This window comes from Vidua chalybeata, chromosome 2 (assembly GCF_026979565.1).
Source record: "Vidua chalybeata isolate OUT-0048 chromosome 2, bVidCha1 merged haplotype, whole genome shotgun sequence".
NCBI classification, from domain to species: Eukaryota; Metazoa; Chordata; class Aves; order Passeriformes; family Viduidae; genus Vidua; species Vidua chalybeata.
The window spans coordinates 11,051,556-11,072,375 of NC_071531.1; the positions used below are offsets into that span (position 1 = coordinate 11,051,556).

At 35.5% G+C, this 20,820-nt stretch overlaps 1 protein-coding gene across 8 annotated transcripts in view; it reads right to left on the reverse strand.

Annotated features, from left to right (window-relative positions):
- The window catches only part of GK (glycerol kinase), a 62,670-nt gene that overhangs the window by 31,082 nt on the left and 10,768 nt on the right, over window positions 1–20,820 (reverse strand). For 5 of the 8 annotated variants that reach the window (XM_053936161.1, XM_053936162.1, XM_053936163.1 and 2 more), the window contains exons 6-18: window positions 20,491–20,628; window positions 19,970–20,079; window positions 19,214–19,280; window positions 16,721–16,756; window positions 16,069–16,136; window positions 14,676–14,718; window positions 13,933–14,013; window positions 11,994–12,072; window positions 10,084–10,180; window positions 8,453–8,537; window positions 5,064–5,184; window positions 4,732–4,875; window positions 4,055–4,135 (exon numbers count right to left, since the gene is read on the reverse strand). In XM_053936161.1, the coding sequence (XP_053792136.1) occupies window positions 4,055–4,135; window positions 4,732–4,875; window positions 5,064–5,184; window positions 8,453–8,537; window positions 10,084–10,180; window positions 11,994–12,072; window positions 13,933–14,013; window positions 14,676–14,718; window positions 16,069–16,136; window positions 16,721–16,756; window positions 19,214–19,280; window positions 19,970–20,079; window positions 20,491–20,628 (1,150 nt within the window). Of the gene's footprint in view, window positions 1–2,556; window positions 2,644–4,054; window positions 4,136–4,731; window positions 4,876–5,063; window positions 5,185–8,452; window positions 8,538–10,083; window positions 10,181–11,993; window positions 12,073–13,932; window positions 14,014–14,675; window positions 14,719–16,068; window positions 16,137–16,720; window positions 16,757–19,213; window positions 19,281–19,969; window positions 20,080–20,490; window positions 20,629–20,820 lie in introns of all 8 variants that reach the window. The other 3 variants (XM_053936159.1, XM_053936166.1, XM_053936160.1) reach the window with 1 other exon arrangement.

The following is a 20,820-nucleotide window of genomic DNA, read 5'->3' on the forward strand; positions in this document are numbered from 1 at the left end:
CCATATATAGCCAATCCCCACTATACCTCACTTGAGAGTTGCCAATTTAAGCCCACAAAGGCATTTATTTAAATTTGAGTCTAATAAAATAGAGAATCATTTTCAGTTAACTCCTACCCACCCTCTGCAAAAAACAAAACAAAACAAAAACCCAAACTACAGCTATGGAATATATTGAAATCTCTCTGATGTCCACTTCCAAAACAAGGGTGAAAAGCTTAAAAAAAAATCTTAGCATTAAGGACTCTAGTTGTTATATGCACCTTGCTTCAATAGTGAAAAATACGATCCATTTCTCTCCAGGAGAGAATGAAGATCATAAAATAAGGTACAATTGGCCTGATTTTGATGAAATTATATATTTAATAGAGCATTGTTCAGTCATCAGGTGCCACATAAAAAGGCAGCTTAGCACTTCTGTAAATGGGGTTTTGCTATGCTAGTGTTCTCTATTCTGGCACAGCAGATTTTTCCTTCACATTTCAGTAGCTGTAAAATCATGGCCCTGCCCTAGAGAGACATGTTCAACATCAGCACTGTTGCTCTGCGAGACTTACTGCTGTTTCAGCACATGAAGGATGAATTCAATCCTCCCTAAATTCAATCCTCAAACCTACTACTCTGATGACTGTGTTGGAGTTACAGTGTTTCACTAAAATATAAAATGTAACAAATTAATTAAATGGGGTTTCTATACTGAATTAGAAGGAAAACCTGGTCAACAAGTTCTAGCTTTTAAAAACAAAAGGATATTTACCAGAGCAAGTGTCTAATGGGGAAGCAGCCCTGCTCCAATTGACAAAGCAAATTCTGTATCTCATGTTCTACACTAATGCACAGCTGGGCAAAACTACAACCTGCATGTAACATCACTGTTGCTGTTCCTTTTGAGACCTCATAATTTTTAAAACAAAGAAAAGGAAATTTCTCACAACTTCTTCTCTTCCCAAGCTTACCATGTAAATAGTAAAGCAATATATTAATATATAAAGTAATTATACTGGTATGTATAACAACTATATACACATAGTAACAGTAACCATATCAATAGTTACTGTTACCTGAAAACAAGGTCAAAAATGAGCTCTAAAGGCTGCAGTGAGTTGAGATGAGTATGTTTCCCAATTGTGGGTCAGAAAGGCACTGACAAGCTTAAAGAAGGGAGAAAAAGAAATCTTTTCTTATGAGCTCCAGCAGTGCAAGTTTAATATGCAGGTTACTGATTAGTTGTTTTTAAAAAGCAATTCCAGAATTTACGTTGCTTATTAGCTCTTTTGTCATTGATTTTCCCTATTGTTTTAGGTACCCTTTATATTCATGTTACTTTGTTCAGCCTGTTAAAAATTTACCCACTTATTCACAGCTGGTTTTATTTTATTCTTCATAAAGAAGATCTTTCTCACTCACAGATACATTCCAGAGTTAGTAAATCACTGAAAATCCATTTGTTCATTTTGATTTTTGCCTAGCACTTGTTTAGCTTGATTTTAGTTCTCCTACAAGCTGCAACCATCTCTTCCATGCAAGGAAAATTACAATTAAATAGTTAATTCAGGCTGAATGAGTAGAAACAAAATACAAACACATCACCACAAAAGCATGCTAGAGTCCTCAACTGTCTGTTTAGTTAATACCTCCTTGCCTATCCCTCCAAAAGCAAAACAAAAAAAGAAAACTAAACAATCTCCAAACAGCTTACTAAGCAGCAACAATGCCTATACTGTAAAATACTTTCTCTGGAATTAAATTCTGTGAATAAATGACATCATCAAATAAACTTCCTTTTCTTACTGTAAGAATATCTTAATGAAATGTCTTACTTCTGGCATAAGTAACTGTCATATACATTAAGAGTTTTCTTTTAAAATAAATTGTATATTAACAGGTTGAAGATGCATCTTCATTGCATATGCACACAGTCCCTTCCCAGTTTTGCAGTTAAGCCTTTTATGGTCTCTTCTTTTTAGATTAAATTAATTCACCTATCCATCAAGAGCAAAGTACAAGAAGAATGTTTTATAGATTTAGTAGATGAAGATTTCTAACAATACAATAGTTTCAAGGTGGTCCAGAAAAATCAAATGGGTGCATGAAGCCTTTTGGGGACAGAAGAAATAGTTTTCACTTAATTTAAACAAGATGCACAAAATAATTAAAAACAGTGCAAGAAGAAATACAGGATAAAGGATGGAACCTTATTCTATCTGCCATGCACACTTTAAAGCAGGCAATGCATAAATCTGCTAGGCTGCTCCAACCTGTATCCCTTTTATAAACTGTGTGCCATCTGCACAGACAGACAAAGGGAAGTCCAAGGTTCCATGTGCATCCAACAACTACAAATGTGCCATTGCACATGAGGATGGATTTGAGATGGCATTCCCTTGGTTCTCTTAGGCACATTATGCCTGATTCACACCCTCAAACGTTTGTGTGCATGAACAACAAAAAGCATCAGTCATTTTTGCTAGAAACAGACAGATGGAATACAAAAAACCCAAAAATTAAAATAGTGCAGATAGTTTTTAAAGTGATCTAGTTCAAATAATAACTAACCTGAGAGGTACTTTGCTCCGATTAACATTAGCATGCTACCCATAATAAAAATACTGAAAGGCAGACTAGAGAAGATACTACTGTCACCTGATGGCATCCAGGGGATGGTGTTTCCAGTCAAGCAAATCAAAAGAGAAATATATATATAAATTGCAATATATGTGTTAAATATATATGAAAAGCAAAAAGTAACAAATGTAGTGATATTTGCAGAAGAACTAAAAAAATATTATGCATAAACCCCATACTAATTCAAAAAAGGTTCTTTCCGTAGGAATTCAAGTCCTAATTCCACTGTCAGCACTATCTAGGTTGAGCCCATTTCTAGTATTCTCCAATCCCAACCTACCCCTAAAGTATCAAAGCACTAAGGAAAATAACATTTTCCCCCCAGGTGTTAGACCAGAAAATCACTAAAGGTTTGATAAACATATCTCTTCACATAAACTGGAGAAAAAGCATCTAGATTTATTGACTGCAAGGCAGATTTTTTTATCCTAGTAAGAAATGCATTAGGTTAGATGTAAGGGTACTAAATCATAAAGGTCAATACTGAAGGGAATAATATTGCTCATGTTAATTCACCTGTTTCCCTTCCCAATAGCCTTGGCAAAATTGTTTGTAAACCACAGTGTTAAATAAAATATTTAAACCAACATAAAGGATGGCAAAAGGAAAATTTTAGCTTTCAAGAAGAAAGTGGCTACATGCAGCTTGAGGGCTCCAACTGTGGATTTTGGATTGTGGGGGGAGTTTAAATTTTGAGGATTCTTTACTTAATACTTTCCATTTTAATAGTTTTTCCAATAAAAGGGAAATTAAATGAAGTAAAAGCCCATAAATTATGTGTTATATTATTACTCAGGACTAAAAACTTATTCCAAAATAGTACTAAAATAAAAATTCAAATTATAGATCACAGGAAGACTGCAGGTTTAATTTAATTCAAACATGACAGGTGAAAAGCCCTCTACTTCAGAAGAAAGATCTTCTTCAGTCCCTCAAAAGTTTTTCATATTTTCTGTGTGTAAACAATAGGTCTGTGTAATTCTTTATTTTATGATAACTCCTTGCTCTTACACCCTATGGGTAAATAGATTTTAATATGGATATCAATCCCTCCTTCCTACACAACAAATAATGAAGGCAGATACAGCAAACAAAACCACAGGATGGAACTTTTCTCCTTCGCAGCATGAGGTTATGTTATAAGAAAGTTTACAAAGTCCCTGTGCTCTAAGTATTGTGCTGTATCTTGTCTTGCAGGTGAGATTTTTTTCTTTTGCAAACCAGTGCCATTCTGCAAAGCCTGCAGCTATTCAGGAGGAATACCCAGCTATTTTTCTGCTTTGTTTCCACAGTGGATTTAAGTAATGACCTTTAAATCACTATAATAGTCCAGAGATGGCATGAAAGAAAAGGTCAGCAAAAGCAAGACGAGTTCCCTAGGTTAACTGGCTAATTAATAATACTTGACCTGCATTAATTTTTGGTTTACCATTTGAAGGACCGCCAGATGTCTCCCATCCCATAGACTTCATTACAGCTTTCTTCCACCTGGCATAGCGATATTCACTTTCTGAAATTAAGAAATCAGAAAACAGAAAAGCCTCTCAATGCATAGGTGTGCACCCACAAATATTTAAGAACCAGACACGGCAATATGAGTTTTTCACTCTTTTGCACAGTATCATTTGTTTGCACAGAGAAAGTAATATAAAATCCGTTTTTGAATACAAAAAAACTCTACCCCAAACCCCACAGTTATGCACAGTAAGAAGAAATAAAAGAAATTTTCTCCATGTTCACCAATAAAAGATTTACAAGCAGGGGAAAATGACACAATTGATATTTATGCAGAACCCCTTCAAATACTGTCTTGAAGTAGGGATTTTAGAAGTAATTATAATCAAAATGGTAAGACAAAATTATGTACCAAAAATTAAGAAATAATTGAAAAGACAAAAAAACATTTATCTTGCACAGGGATTAATTATGTCAAGTGCATACTTTCCATCACTACAAGGACTTAAGAACTGATGAGATAGATAGCTAGCTAAAAAGCAATAATTAATGTAGGCTTTTTAAAGCCAAAAGAAGAGTACCCAAAACCAGTCGTGTCAACATCTGTGAAAAAAATAAGTTTGCAACTCAGATAACACAAAAAGGTTTTACCCTCTGGGTTTATCTGTGGTTCAAATCGTTCACATGTCACTGCTGTCAAATCTCCAGGATTCAGACTCCAAACTTCAATACCTTCTGCAGCTCCTGCTGCCATAGCAGCTCCTAAAGCTGTTGTTTCAGTCATTGATGGCTTTACTGCAGCAAAACACAGAGAAGACCATAATGATTTTTAATGGAAGTCACCTTAATGACATCAGAACTAAAGACTGATATATCTAGGAAGATACAACAACAAAGCAATCTACCCAGTTTGTTCTCAACAGCCATTACAAACTAATGTTTTCAGCATTATAAAGAAAGCAGGAGCTGTAAATTCATCTTACCTACTGGAATACAGAGAATGTCTGATTGGAGTTGCATGAGGATTTTGTTATTGGTCATTCCTCCATCTACTTGTAACTGACTTAGTGGAATCCCACAGTCCTTGTTCATGGCATCTAGAATCTTAAATAAGAGTAGTACATGTTACAATATTTAATTGCACAGAAATGCTCTAATACCCTCAAGTGTAAAACACTGATACTACAGCATTTGCTGAAGAGGGTTAAGTAGATCATTCTTCTCTCCTATATACTAAAAGGGAAAACAGATGCAATGACAACACAGTTTTGTTTAATACACAGCACATGCATTCTCTTCATTACAGAAATCCTAGTGTAGGACACCTTTCTTCTCAGGTGCTCTAGAAGTATCCTATGTGCTGCTTATGTGGCCTGAGAGGAATTTTAAGAAAAGTTGATGAGAACATTTATCAAAGCTAACAAAGGAAGCAGCAATAATAAATGGAGTCCTTCACTTGATCATACTTTTTCTAGACACTTTCTCTAATTCAATGGATTAAAGAATTGAAGAATTAAAACATTTGGCAATCTGGAAGACTCTTCAATAAGAACTGAGGAATGCTGAAATGTTTTGAAAGAGAAGCCTCTTCAAGTATTTTCAATTAGTTGTTGAAAACGGAGAATTTTATATCAAACAAGACAGAGCAAAAATAAATTGTTAGTGTAATTTTTTGGTAAAATTATGTTTCCTTCTTTTGGGCACAGTCTCTAGCTGAAAAGTATTGAAGTGTTTGCAAGGGATAATTAACTAAGATGGAGTATTTAATTTACTGATACCTCTCAATATGCTTTTTAGAGGCTTTCCTAAAACATAAGACTTGCCTCAAACCTTAGTTACTGGTAACACCATGGCATTACCCCATAAGCACCAATAAATACAGAATAGTGTTTTTTGTAGGGTTTTGTAAAAACAGTCAGTTAAATGTCTCATTTACATTTTATAAGGCTAGTGCACAAGTTAGGCATTAACAAGTACAGTATGATTTTCTCTTTGTAATTTTTCAGTGTATTTAAATAAAAAAGAGGTGTGTCTCTCTCAGCTTTAAATGACAAAACAACACAGACCACAAAAAAAGACCAAAACTACAGTGCATTGTGCCCTGTTCTGTAGCTCACAAAGTACCCAGTAATACAATATTTACCAGGAACAGTCAACATGCTACTTAAAAAAGAACAAAAAAATTGTAGGCTTGCAAGATAGTGAAAACTACATGGAGATTAACTATCCAGGAGATTCTTCCAGTTTCCAGAAAGTAAGACAGCAAGGTCCCTTACCAGAAAAATCATTAAAGAAACTAAAGGAACTGCCCAGGATCAATAAAGGTTAAAAATTACAAGGTAAGAAGAGTAAGGCAAATTTTCATGGTGGCAGCATTTGCCTATGGGCCCACACTGTTCAATATCACTAGAAATATATTGGAAACCAGGATTCTTGCACACAGTTTGCTGGGAGTACTATACTAGCACTTATTTCTTTCACATACATAATTTCACACTTGTCTAAGGTGATATTATCTGCCTTTTTTTACCATTCAGAACTTCAGCACCATTGGAGGTTCTGGGTTTGTTTACCACTACGTAAGAGCATGTTGAATCAGCGTGTACTCATCAAAGATTAAAATAATAAAAAGAATTCTAGAAGCCAGGAAGGGGTGAAGGAACAAAACAAATCATGGTCATGCTGTTGCTATCTCTAGTGTACGCAGGTGGGATGAAGAGCAAGGATCCAAGTATGCAGATTTTGCCTCATGACAGCATTGTACAGCTCTTACAAAAAACTCTAAAATTGCTTATTTTTCCACAATTCCTTCTTCTTCCCTGGAAGAAAAAATGTAACAAGTGTCATCTCTCTGCATAAGGAAGAAACTTTTTGGATAAAAAAGTACTCAGAAAGAGTGAATGTCACAGACAGGCAAAAATTCCAGTGAAGGTGACCTCCAATGAAGGGTTTTCCTGAAGACTTCCATTTTCATTGGAACTGAAAGAACTTTGTTTCTGACAAGGCAGAATTAATGATGTATCTTTAGAAAAACAAACATATTTTACCTCTGTTGCTAGGATTTAATATGTTCATTTAAGAGCGCCCAGCATGCCTGTCATTGTGATAAAATCAGAGTGAGTAAAGTATGGGGAAGTGTTAGATCTGTTCAAACAGCGAACTTCACCCTCACTCAGTCTGACAGCTTTATTCCCCTCTCTCCTATTCCCAGCCACATGCCCTGACTTGCATTCTGACATTTGCTGAATGCCTCTGTGAGGCAGCTGAGGTCATTAATCCAGCAGAAAAATAGCCCAGCAAAAAAAGGGATAATTTTCTGCTGGAAAGTTCACTGAGCTGTCACACGAGAGGGAATGGATGGCAGGGTGGACAAGGAAAGAGGAGCAGACAACAAATCAGTTCAGTTGCCTGTAACTTTACCCTGACTTCTAGTACAAGAATTAGAAAATTAGAATGCTACTTCCAATTTCCTTCACAACCTTCTGAGAACTCAGAGGCTGTCAGCACAGCTTCAAAAGCAGAAACCTGGGTGAAATTTCTGTCAGTCTTTTTCAATGAGTACTGCACACTGCTTCCCTCATCTTACATGGTTTGAGCAGGATGCTATTTTAAAAATCAGTATGTTTTAATAACAGCAGTTTAATTCATGTAATCAAATTAAGGCTTGACTATTATCCTGAAAGGTCTAGGGATTTCATTTCCTCCTGTGTTTGCACAGAACCCAGGGATTGCAAACACAGGGAGGAGCAGACTGTGATATAAAGATTCAATGCTCATACTGGTATCAACATCTTTGAGTTGGCTAGGGGATTAATTTCCTCTGTGAGAATTTTGGTTGGCTGTTATTGAATGCCAGCTGAGGCAGTGAAGGATGGAACAAGCAGGAAGTGAAACCAGCTTTCCCTTGGTATGTTTGCTGCTGTCCTGCCTTAACTCCTTTTTGTTCTTGTGTACCAAAAGTGACATAAGCCATCATAAGCCACAGCAGACCATAAAGTGTAGTTTCCTACACCAATGAAACTTTGTAGTTATGTCACTGGCCCCGCCATTCTAAACATTCTATGTTCTGCCCCTCATAATATTCACAAAATATGTTCACCTTATTTTACATGGTGGTAAAAAGAAGCATTACTATCCAAAAAAAATGTACCACTCAATTTTATCTAAGTCTACAGGAGCAATTTTTCAACATTAGCAACAAGTAAAGACAAGAATATCATCCAGGTACAAAATAAAGCATATGATTAAATTTGCTTTAAATATTAAATAAAGCAATCTTCATTAAATCTTTTATATCTCCTCTTTACCGAAGAGCTACAGTTCCTGTTATCACACTTATTTGCAACGAATTTAGGACCCAATTTGCCTTTACCTCTCGTGTTTGAAAGCAGACTGCTTCTAGTGCAGCAAAGGCGATGTGGTTTTTATTTGTAAACTGAGTAAGGCCACAGATGATACTGTTGAAGAGAGAAAAAACCCAATTAGGACACTCTTCTTTATCAGACATAAACCTATACTTCACACCTAGATCCTCTTCAAATCTCATTCAGTTCTATTGCATGAAGACTACTTTTTTAATATTAAAAACTTGTTTTTCTTTAATCTAAACTCTCTAATTTTCCTGACAAAGTGCTTTCAAAGGTCCAATCAATAGTTACCATAAATCATCCATACACACGCACAAACACCCCCACAAATTCTAGTCTGTCTTTAAGAAAAAAAAAAAGGCTTGATTGAGATTGATTTATCTTTAAAAAATAATAGAAATTATCACTAATATCTTAATGAATTCTCTAATGTTTTCAGTTCTTAAGGAAAAGCCCATATGGGTCTTTGCTGCATTCAAAATGTTTGAAATTGTTTTCAGATCTAGTCTGATAATTCATTGGTTCTGAATCTTCAAAGAGATTTTTGGGTATGGGAATTATGTTACATCTAACCATGAGTAAGCTGAATTGTGCCAATATGCTCTGCTCTGAATGGCAGAGCAAATAACCATCTTTTATTCAATTTCAACAGCTGAGGAACAGCATGGTACTACACAGAAACACTGCTGGATACATGCAAGTTCAGAGATATTAAAGGACATTTTTCATTGTTACCATTCCAAAGATCAGTTTTTAAGCATTAAAAGTTAAGTATTCTGATATGAAAAACTGTAAAAACATCTAATTCAGAGATTTTTCTTTCACATACAAGAAGCATCTGAATTCCAAAGATGCAACTACTTGAAACCTTGGGAACAAGCTAGCCTTTAAGACTTCTTTTACCACTCTAGGAAAGTTATTTTATAATTATATTTGTTATGCTTCCATGACTGCTGTGGCACGTTGTGATTCCAACAACACAAGGCAACCTCACAACAGAAAAAAAGACAAATGAAAATCTATTGCTTGAACTATTACCAGGTGGTTGAGTCTGAACTACTGGGAAAGGGGCTGTAAAAAAAAGGAGTAGAAAAGAATTTTCAATAGACTGGAAAGAAAGTGGTATACAAGGGGAAGTAGGCAAAGTGGGAAGGAATTATATGGCCTGAAACTAAACTCAAAAACACAAATAAATAAGCACAGAATTCTTCCTTTACTACTTTTGTTGCCTGACAGTTCACAAGAATGCATTCCTCTTCTTTTACTTTAGTGAGATAAAAACCCTTTCAAAACCAGAAATTGTTTTCCTTGCCCTGCTGCCCCACACTGGTTTTTTTTTTTGTTTGTTTTTGTTTTTTGGTTTTTTTGGTTTTTTTTTGAGGAGGGGGACAAGGAGAGGAGAGGAGGATCAATAGCTGGGCTAGCTAATCCTTCCTTTCCTCCCAGTAGCAGCTGCTGTTTTGAGCAGGTTAAATACAAAACAGAAACACAGTAGCTCATGAAAATACCACAGAGAATGATGTATCCGGATATATCAAGGCAACAAAAAGGAAAATTTCACATACCTGGAAGGAATATTTGTAAAATTTGTAAAATTAAATCCCCATGCAAGTGCAGTGTTCAGTCAGATCCTTACCCCCTTGCACTGGGTTCCCAGTATGGTGCATACAGTCCTGAAAATGCTGGCACAAAGTAGCAGCCATAGGAAGTTCCCACATCTTCAGCCAATTTTTCTAATGCACACACAAAACACTTACTTAGCTTTTCACAACTATACCAACACTTAAATACAATACTTAGAAGTGTTATTATTTAATTAAGAAAAATATTCAGGATATCTTGGGTAGCTACAATTTTAATCCAGCCATGTATACAACTACAAAATACAACGAATGCTGGCACTCTGCTCCTTCTTAACCAGTTTTCCTTTTGCAACAATATGAACAGAAGATGGAGCATAAGGAGTTGTGGGAAATGCAAAATGAAAAATCAAAACTGAAACCCAAAAACAGTGTACTCAATATTCTGACCTAGATTTTGTGAGATTTTCAAATGTTATCTATCATGTGGATAAAGAATGCAACCTCCAAAAGGTCACACTTTACTTGCATTTAAGTCAAGGCAAGATCAAGATCAAGACCAAAGGGAGTTAAGAACTAAATTCCCATTAATTTCAAATGGATTTAGAGCTCCAAACTGTCAGCTTATGTATTTAATCATAAGGCCAGCCAGAAGGAAATCTGAAGTTTCTTAATATGAGAATAATAACTGTGGATATATGAACTCCTCAATACCAAAATATTTTTAATTTAAAAAAGTATATTAAGACATTTAGAATGACAAAAGACATAACTACTAATGAACAACTCTTTCCTATAACAAGAATGAAGCATTTTCTTTCTGCTTTTGCATCGATCAGAAACATAGCAGTATAGGAAAGAGGTAGTAAAACATCTTCAAGAAGTCTTTCTAAAATGATTCTTTCATACAGACTCTGCTTAAAAACAGGAGTGAAGGCAGAAGGAAAGACAAGTTCAGTGAAACAGGAAGAGATGATGAATCCCTATGTGACTTTAACAACACTGACAAAGTTAAAGGCCCTGAAACTCAAACCTCCCCAAGGTCTTGACAAACTTGTGAAGAGGTACTGTAGGCTCAACAAATGTCTAATTTGTGTGATAGCAGTTTATATTCTTCTGTATGATCTTCAAAGCTTGCTTTCAGAAAAATAGACTCTAAGTTTTTGCTGAATCTTTGAAGTTTTATATTAAATTTTAATTCTAAATTTTCCCATCTTTGAATAAGATATCAGTTTATTAAAAATATGTAATAAATTTATTTTCAATCCTAAATCTCATTAAATCAGTCACTTTCAAATTTTTGCCTTTGCATGCTTCTGGCATTTTTTATTTTCCAAATTTTGATATGTTCCTAGTTTTTATGTTACATTCCAGTTTGTTTCAGTTCATCTGAATTAGAAAAAAACAGCTACACAAATGCTAAAGGATTACTGCATTCTCAGCCAAAACAGATTGCCCTCCTCCACATCTCCTTTGCAAAGTTGCAAAGAAGCAACTTTGCAAACTGAGATCCCTAACTCAATGGATATGAAGCCTATACATAAATATTACATACACTTGCAGGGCCTCAGGTTCTCATGTTTATAACAAGAGTATGTAGGTTTAGGATCAAATTTATGCTGGTTTCTGTAATACAGACTTAAATACTCTTGACTCTGGAAACTTCAACACTGTATAACACCAGGAGATATTTTGTTAGTATCTTCCTGAATATCTGCTTACCAGGGAAACTACTAAAAAGTACAGATTGCAACAGAGCAAAGCTGACAAAGCCTTTCCAAGACTGTGTTGATAGGCTCTAGGAAATACAAGTATCAACAACAGTGAGCTCATGGATGCAAAGTAAGTTTTTGTTGTGTTTAAACACAACAAAATATATGCACCTTCCAGCTTTTCTTACATATTTTGAGCTTTCATTCACCAATAGAGACATTGGAAAACTTAAACTGAACAGCTCCATACTCACCAACTTCCTCTGAACTCTTAGCAATGCCCAGATTGTCCCTCAGCCAGCGAACAACAGCCCCAGCTATTGCAACAGATCCCTGAAGGAAACAAAGTCACTCCCTTAGGAGACCACAACTGGTAGCTTTGTGCTGTTTTTAATAAGCCTGGGGAGGAGAGGTCGCTGTGGCCTCCACTTGCAGGCTTACAGTCACAGCTCACAACCAAGCCACAAAATTTCTTAGTATCTGGAGACTGCCATGTAAAAAGGGCAGCCTGTTACACAGACTCCAGGAAGAAAAGGCGCATATTGTATGCTTTTTTTCCATAAGGGGAAATTACAGTGACATTTCCCAAGTAGTCTTCTTGTCTTTCTAATTTATGTCTTCTGAATATATAGTTATGAGGTTCAGTAGCCTCAGACTTCTTTTTGTGACAGATGAATATTTTTATATTTTGATTTAAAACAAGACTAATTATGTCTAGTTTAAATACAAACATCTATGAAGACAGAAAATTTAGGCCCTTGTGCATTTGCCAGCAAAATTGCTCTGTTGCCTCAGCAAATGGCCCTGAACAGCTTCATCACATCATAGATAGATGGCATGGCTCCCATCTAACCCCAAAGCCAAGTCCAGTAAACTAAGTTTCAAGTAAAACAGTAGTAGCATTATATTTTCATTCAAAGCCACTGCTAGAAGGGGTAGGGGTGTTTTCTAAGCAGCTGGCTATTACAAGATACCAGTTTGATTAAAGGAAAAGGCTGAATCCACATTTTCTGACTCTCTGCAGTGTCTCAACATCTACAGCAGACTGTAGATGATTCTAGAATGGATATAGGACAAAGCACACTTAATAGCTTCTGTTGAAGCCATATTTTCAGAGAATATAATTAAAGACTTGGAGGTGAAGAAGAAGCAAAGTGCAGGTGTTTCAGCATGCAAGAATTCAAATCACTCTCAAGACAGTTTCAGTTCTTGCTTTAAGAACATGGGTTAAAAATAAAACAAACCTCTCACACACCCACACAAAATAAAAATCCCAGACTTTGCCAGGTCATGGCAAATGCAAGATTCACTTTCTTCAGGGAAGGAAAAAGAAATAAATGTAGCCTCCCACAGCCTAATAAAGTACCATAAGCCACACACTATTCTTGCAGTGAAGAAAATCCTGTGTTGTCTTTCACGTGGAAAACACAGTCTGTCTACAAAAGCTCAATATCAGCAGTCATTGTATGGCTTTTGAGAATAATTATTATATTACAATACTTAGCACATTAATCAGCACAGATGGAAGAATAATCATTTTGTTGTTCTAAACAAAACTTTGGTGCCAAGTAGTCGCTCAGTTTATCTGTGTTTCAGAAGCAGAGCTTTAGAACAATGAACCCTAAAGTGTAAGCATAAATACAATTTTCTATATAATTTGGATGCCCTTAGTCTTGTTTGGAGAACTAAATTCTGTAAATAGGCATCTAAATGAAAGAGGTAAAAAAGCTAAATTATTAGAGGATTTTTTTTCCCAGAAATTTGATTCACACTTTTAGAAATTAGAAGTAAAATCCACTAGAAAAAAATAAAAAAAATTAACTATTACTTTATTATGAGGTAATAACTGAAACATTAGTACTTTCTCCCCCTTTTTTAAACCAAATTTAGTATTACAAAATGTATGGATTTTTATTTATAGTATTTATTAAAGATTTGAGAGTAACGGAAAAAATGTTTCAGCCATCTAGATCTGAAAGTATGAATGATGCAATGAAGAAATATTTTTTATTGGATTTCATGATATAGATTGGAGACAAGAATAACCAAAACCACACAGAAGCCTTCAGGTACACAAGCATAACACAGAGCTAGTTTCATTTCTGCACAGCTGAAGACACCATAAAAATACCAGATAACAGAAGTAAATAAGAACATGTATCATTACAAAAAGGAAGAAAGTACTGAACTTACCTCTAGTGCATAAAAAGCAGGTTTGTCTCTGCCCATTTTGTAAGCTATTGTGGTTATAAGACCATGCTCAGAAAACACAGACTAAATGGGGAAAGGGGAAAGAAAACGTAAAGCATGAACAGAGCCAGAAAATACTTACATAAAAACATTCAAATTATAATAAACAAGGGACCAAACTTTCAAAGGAATTACACAAAGTTTAAACAAAGTAAATTATCAGTAACTCCAAATAAACACCTAAGATAGAACACTCAGATTGCTGGTGCTAATTCTTGTTTCCACAAGCTGCTGCAGATCTTTCCATCTTCCTTATAGAAAAGAATTGGGGGTCTTTAGGGGAAGATGTAGATGAGAAGGAAGCCACATTTTTGTGCTATTTATTCAACTCCAACTACAAAGAAATGATGACAGATAATGGAGAGAAGAAATAAAACAGCCAAAACAAGGAAAAAGGCACATGGTTAAATATGGGTGACAACAAGAAACATATACAAGGGAAGAGCAAGAAACTTGTTAAGAAAAGCTCTGTTTGGAAACTTAAGGAGATAGGAAATGGAATCTTACAGAATCACCTTGAAAAAATTACTATTTTTATTCTTTCAGATTTCAGTACGTGCTTTTCCCTTTGTCTGGCAATATAATTGTTCTTAATAAGTCTAAGAATGGCTAACTTACTGTTGTGTTTCAGAAATTAAATGGATTGTGAAAAATAAAAATGCAGACAACTCAAAAATGCAACTGACCTTCTGACCTGTGTTGCACAGCAAGAAACAACCTGTTCCGTACCTAGCATGAAAGCAAAGCAAAGTTAAAACCAGAATGTTTAAAGAATAACCTGCTACTGCAATCCATGAGTCCCCTGTAAAGAGTCAGGACACCACTCTTTTTGACCCTTGAAGGTTTTGCTACCATTAACTGATGATAAAATTATCCTCAAAAAGTTGATTTGAATGCAGCCTGAAGCCGAAAAATCTAGTCACATGTGTCCCTCTCTCTATTTTTTGTCTAACACTTGATCAAGGAGAGATATGGCTGAAAACTAAGTATAAATTCCTCTTTGGCAGTGTTTACCTACTTCAGTTTAAGCTGATTGTGCGAGCAACTTTATAAAATAAATATTTCACAATATTAAATGGGAAATTTTAAGAAACTTTGTTCCTGTCACAAAGAGGGTTTTCTTTAGATATAAACCATTCAAAAATTTCTAAAAATGACATGTTTCCCATTTGAAGACCAAATCATATATGTGTGTACATACACACTCATACAAGAACACAATCTAATATAAGGAGTACAGAATATTACAAACCAATCCAACATACTCTAAGAAGTTATTCTCAAATAAAATATTCCTTACCTTTTTAAACTCCTCAAAACTACTAATACCTTAAACCAGTCCTGAGATAGCCTTCAGTTATATTTGGAAAAAGAAATAGTAAAGCAATAACAGAAATTAATTAAAACAAGATAGACTAATATGTAATCATACCTGTGAAACTCCCATACTTGTGTATGTCCCTACAAGTTTAGTTAAGCACCTGGTTGTAAATGGAACAGTAAGTCATTTCAGCAGACAGCTTCTACTCCAATGATTTTTTGATTATACCAGTTACCTGATTTAACTGATCAGCTATTTTAAACAAAGGACACTAAGAGGCTGAGAAACAGGAAAATGCAAATGTAAAATTCTCCACTCTGAGCTAGACAAAAAAGCAAAACTAAGCACTGCAATTGAAACGGACCTTTCCCATCTAGCAAAGCTGTGTCATTCAAGTCAATGCAATCTAACTCACTGTACTGTATTTGCTTAACCTTAGGTCACCATTTAAATGACACTACAACTTTTTTAATCTGTGTTTTGAAGAATGTTAAAATGAAAACCCGACTGTCACATAGAGATTTTCCTCACAGTGACTGTGTTCCAAAATATACCTCACAAGCCATGTAACTTTAATATCTTCATTACTTTATATAAGAGTCAAGACATGGTTTTACTTTGTGGGTCAACACACTCAAAAGGCAGATCTGTAATTACACGTTAACTACAAAAGAATTTGGCAGTTGCTTGAAAGAGAACATAATACTAAATTCAAAACAGAGCAGGGTGTTTATCTTATTACTTTCCTAATAACTTACGTGTTTTTTGCTTGTCCATCTTGAAAACACATTTGTCCAACAAGAGCAGCATGCTGGTCACCCAAGCACTGAAAGTGGAAGATTTTTTCCTTTAGCAAATATCTTCACCTGAATTACATATTTGTCTGTAACTCTAATCTATTAGTAGCACATAGATAATTGAAAGCGAGAAAAAAACCTACAGAGAAAAGCTATGATTTTTATTATTCTTCCCTCTGTAAGAATTGCAAACAAAATGTGTTGTGCTACTTATTCTGAGCAATTTAAATAAATAGAAACTAAAATTTACTATCTTTACACATGTTATTGGAAAAAGCTGAGAATTTGCCCAGCATTTCTGGATTATGTATATACTTTTTTTATATATATGAAGCAGAGCTTGCTTCCATTTTGTAATGTTAGTCATTTACTTAGAGATACCAAGTTTCCAACTAAATCTCTCATTTGTATTTCCACAGCCAGACCTTAATAATAATGGATCAAGCCAAATAGTGATTCATTTTCAAAAGTCTACTTCCTGTTTAACTTGAAGTAAAAAACCAAAAACTTAATTTATAGCAGGATTCACTCATCCTTAAAGCTTTTTCCTGTGAAGCTATGCTCATGCAGTTCCAGGTTGTCAGGCCAAAATCTAACTTGAAATAGGACTTACCCCAGAAATTGGTACACCTGTCAAAGCTCCAGAGTCCTGTTTTGCAAAAAGAGAAAGAAAATGTCCAAGTTAGCTTTCCATGACTAAAATTGAAGGCAATGAGAAGTAAGCTAAACTTCTAATGCTCAAAGGGAAACAAAGAAGGGTCATGAAAGCAGCATGGCTCAGTTCAGGCATACACTTTGTTTCAGCTTAATGCAGCTCATGTCTAAACCACTAAGAAATGGAGAGCAGGACATTTTACAAATATAGTTTATGTGACCTCAAAAGTTTCTAGCATAAATTTTCTTGAAATAATACTGTACAGAAAATCCAGTTCAGTGTAATCTGTGCAATAAATGCCAAGTGTAAAATGCAAAAGTGCAAAATGGTAAAGTGATCAGGAAAAAAACATGGCTGTGGTGACGTATTAAGCAAAGGCAGATGCCTGATTTTAAGATACAGCATTTTAAGTCTCAAGTAGTCTTTCTTCCAAACACTACCAGAGTTTTTCAGTTGCATTCCTGGTACAGAATAATAAAATAATTTAAACTGGAGAAGATGTCTTAGATTATCACATCCAACTGTTAACCCAGCACTGCCAAATCCATCACTAATCCATGTCTATGCCACATCTATACACCTTTTAAGTACCTCCAGGGATGGTGACTCCACCACTTGTCTTGGCAGCCTGTTCCAATATTTGACAAGCAGTGAAGTTTCTTGTTTTATCACTTGTTCCCTGGGAGAAGAGACTGACCTCCACCTGGCTACAACCTCCTTTCAGGCAGTTATAGAGTGGTAAGGTCCCCTTCTGAGCCTCTTTTTCTCCAGGCCAAACACCCCCAGCTCCCTCAGCTGCTCCTCATCAGACCTGTGCTCCAGACCCTTCCCCAGCTCCATTCCCCTTCTCTGGACTCACTCCAGCCCCTCAATGCCTTTCTTGTAGTGAGAGGCTCAAAACTGCACACAGGATTTGAGGCGTGACCTCACCAGTGCTGAGCACAGGGGGACAATCCCTGCCCTGGTCCTGCTGCCACACTATTGCTGATCCAGGCCAGGTGCCATTGGCCTCCCTGGCCCCTGGGCACACCTGGCTCATGTTCAGCTGCTGTTGCCCACACCTCCAGCTCCTTTTCCTCCAGGCACCTTTCCAGCCACTCTTCCCCCAGCCTGTAGCTCTGCCTGGGGTTGTTGTGACCCAAGGGCAGGACCTGGAACTTGGCCTTGTTGAACCTCACAAAATTGGTCTCAACCCATCACTCCAGCCTGTCCAGATCCCTCCACAGACCCTTCCTGCCCTCCAGCAGATCAACATTTCTGCCCAACTCAGTGTCATGTGCAAACTTAGTGAGGGTATCCTGAAAATTTTATTTAATTATTTAACTATTTCCTGACAATTGCTACTTGTTTCTTTAAATTTGTTTTCTTGTGCAATTGTGAAAATGAATTTTCAGTAAAGCCATGCAAGTGTATTTCCAATCTGAATTAATTCACATTTTAATTAACTGTGTTTAAGATAACTATGTTTATAAATGCAGTAAAAAGCTCTACATGAATCTGATGTTTAGCTACCATAGAATTAATATTTTTTGAAAAAATTGACAGTTCTTCTCATTTATAAAATGCTATAGCTAACATTTATTAACCAGTAGCTGTATTTTTTAGCTCACTATAAAAATAAATATTCAACAGTGTGGAAATTAGGACAAACAGATACATTGAGATCACATTTTAGAAATAATTTTAGCATGAATGCTAATTGTATTATCTCAGATTTGGAAACACACAGCAAATTTATTGGCCTAGGAAGTGCACTTCTTCTAATCCTTAAACCAATGAAAATGCACAGCATCTGAGCAGAATGAGTAAGATATAAGTGTTCAGCCTAATGGAAACCTCTACTCACCCGGCTAGGACAGATTTTCTACAGCCAGCAAAAGGAAGAAAAAGAAAAAAAATGGAAAGGGGAAGAGAAACAGAAGTTCACATTTAAAGTGATGAGCAATTCTGTTCTGGTGGTCAGGCACTATCTTTTTCCATTTACCTTGCTCGTTCAGTTTAATACAATTCACTCTTCTCCAGCCTTCATATAAATAAACATCAGCAATGGCTTCTAGTGGCATTTCCATTAAAAGACTAGCAAAAGTATTTCAGGGAAGTTAGAGTTCTATTTAAAAAAATCCATCTTGTAACTTGTCTTCACTACAAAATACACATATTCTTATTTACAATAGCTCAAATTACCAGGAAAAAGAATGCAAAATCCCAGTATCCAGTTTCTCCAATCTTGAAGTTCATTAATTAGATGCCACTGTGTCAAAAGAATTAAAGTGATCAAATACTCAACTTCCTATAATATTATATAACAGTAGGTAACAGCTTACTAATCAGAAACCAAACAATACTGGTCTAGAAAAAGCCATTAATCCTAATCTGTGGAATCTGTCAAATCCAAATGGATATAGTTATAGTTTTACAGGATGAATTTCACACAAATATTGGAACACATACCATCACGCCATAAATCTCAGAGGAGCTTCGTACAGTTGGAAGTATTTCCATAGGAATATCAAAGAATCTGAACACAACAAAGAATAATGTATATTATATAGTCAGTGCTAAATCAGAAAGCATTTTGCATTTATTTTCTTAAATAAGTTTAAGCTATAAAGAAAAAAAAAACTATACAAGAAACTTCTGTTTCTAGGTTTTAGTCTATATGTTTTTCCTCTTGTTACAGTGAACACTGAATTTTGGAGGAAAACAGCATGTATTTCAATCTTTGAGGACATATCCAACTCTTCTACGTAGAAATTCATGCCTCTTCCAACAATATCTTAATAATACACTTGTTAGTAAATTCAAATCTCAAATAGAGACACTATCATTCCAGCTGCCGTGCAAATCTGATTAAGTAATAAAGAAACTATTAAATCACAATATTCTGAGTTGGAAGGAACTCAAGGATCTGAAGCGATTGGCCCATACAGGGATTGAACCCACAACCCAGGCATTATTAGCATCATGCTCTAATCAATGGAGCTAAATTGTTTCCATGAGCCAGGCCTCCACCTACAGAAAGATTCTACTACTTTTAGTCAATCCAGACTGTTGTAAATTTGACATCTGGAGAACAATGAATCTTAGTTATTAATGTCAACAGCAAATAGAATAGTACCTGCTGATCTTAGTTTAGATAAGAGATGCTTACCTTTAAATGAGTTAGAGACTATTTAAATGATAGTATTACTGAAAAACTGAGCTTACTTGCAGAGGTCAGGATCCCATTCCAAGGAATGAATGTTGAACAACATCGTTCTACTGGCATTGGTGACATCTGTACAGTGAATGCCTCCATTCTTTCCACCTGTCAAACTCTGAACAAAAAATCACAGCATTTGTCAAGGAGAAGTATAGGCTTATTTCAACAAATTGCAAAAAAAATTCAAAATCAAAATGTTTCCACCTTGGGATTAGGAATTCTGGTATTTCTGCAACAACTAAACAGGCAGACCTAATACACCTTTCTAAAGTCCAAGATTTTTCTGAAAGTGTAAGCAAAGTTTTACAGGAAACTATAACGGTAAACTACACATAAGAATCTAGAAAAATATAGTGGTACAGGGACAGAAAAAGTTAATCTTGCAAGGAACTTCATTGGAATTTCTTTAGTAGCTTCTATTGACATCATTGTGTCATCAGTGGGCATCGTGTATCACATGCATGGAGATTTATATGATACGGAAATTCATTGTAAGAAGAGTGATAATAAACTCACAAATACATACCCATATAAGCCATGAATCAATAGTCCCAAACAAAGCTCTTCCATCCTCAACTGCTTTCTTAATCTCTTCCACATTATCCAAAAGCCACCGAAGTTTCACTGCACTGAAATAAGTGCTAAGTGGAAGACCAGTCTTAAACTGTAAAATTCAAAAAAATAATATAAACACCATGCAAGTATCTTTTCCATAAATACTGTAGTTATATGTAAAAATGGTGATAGTGAGGGAAAAAGAAAAGATACAAAAATCAGAGAAATTCCATGAGCTTTTGTAATTATTTAAATAAGTACTAAGCATACAACACACAAGTCTGAAATCATCAAAATCAAA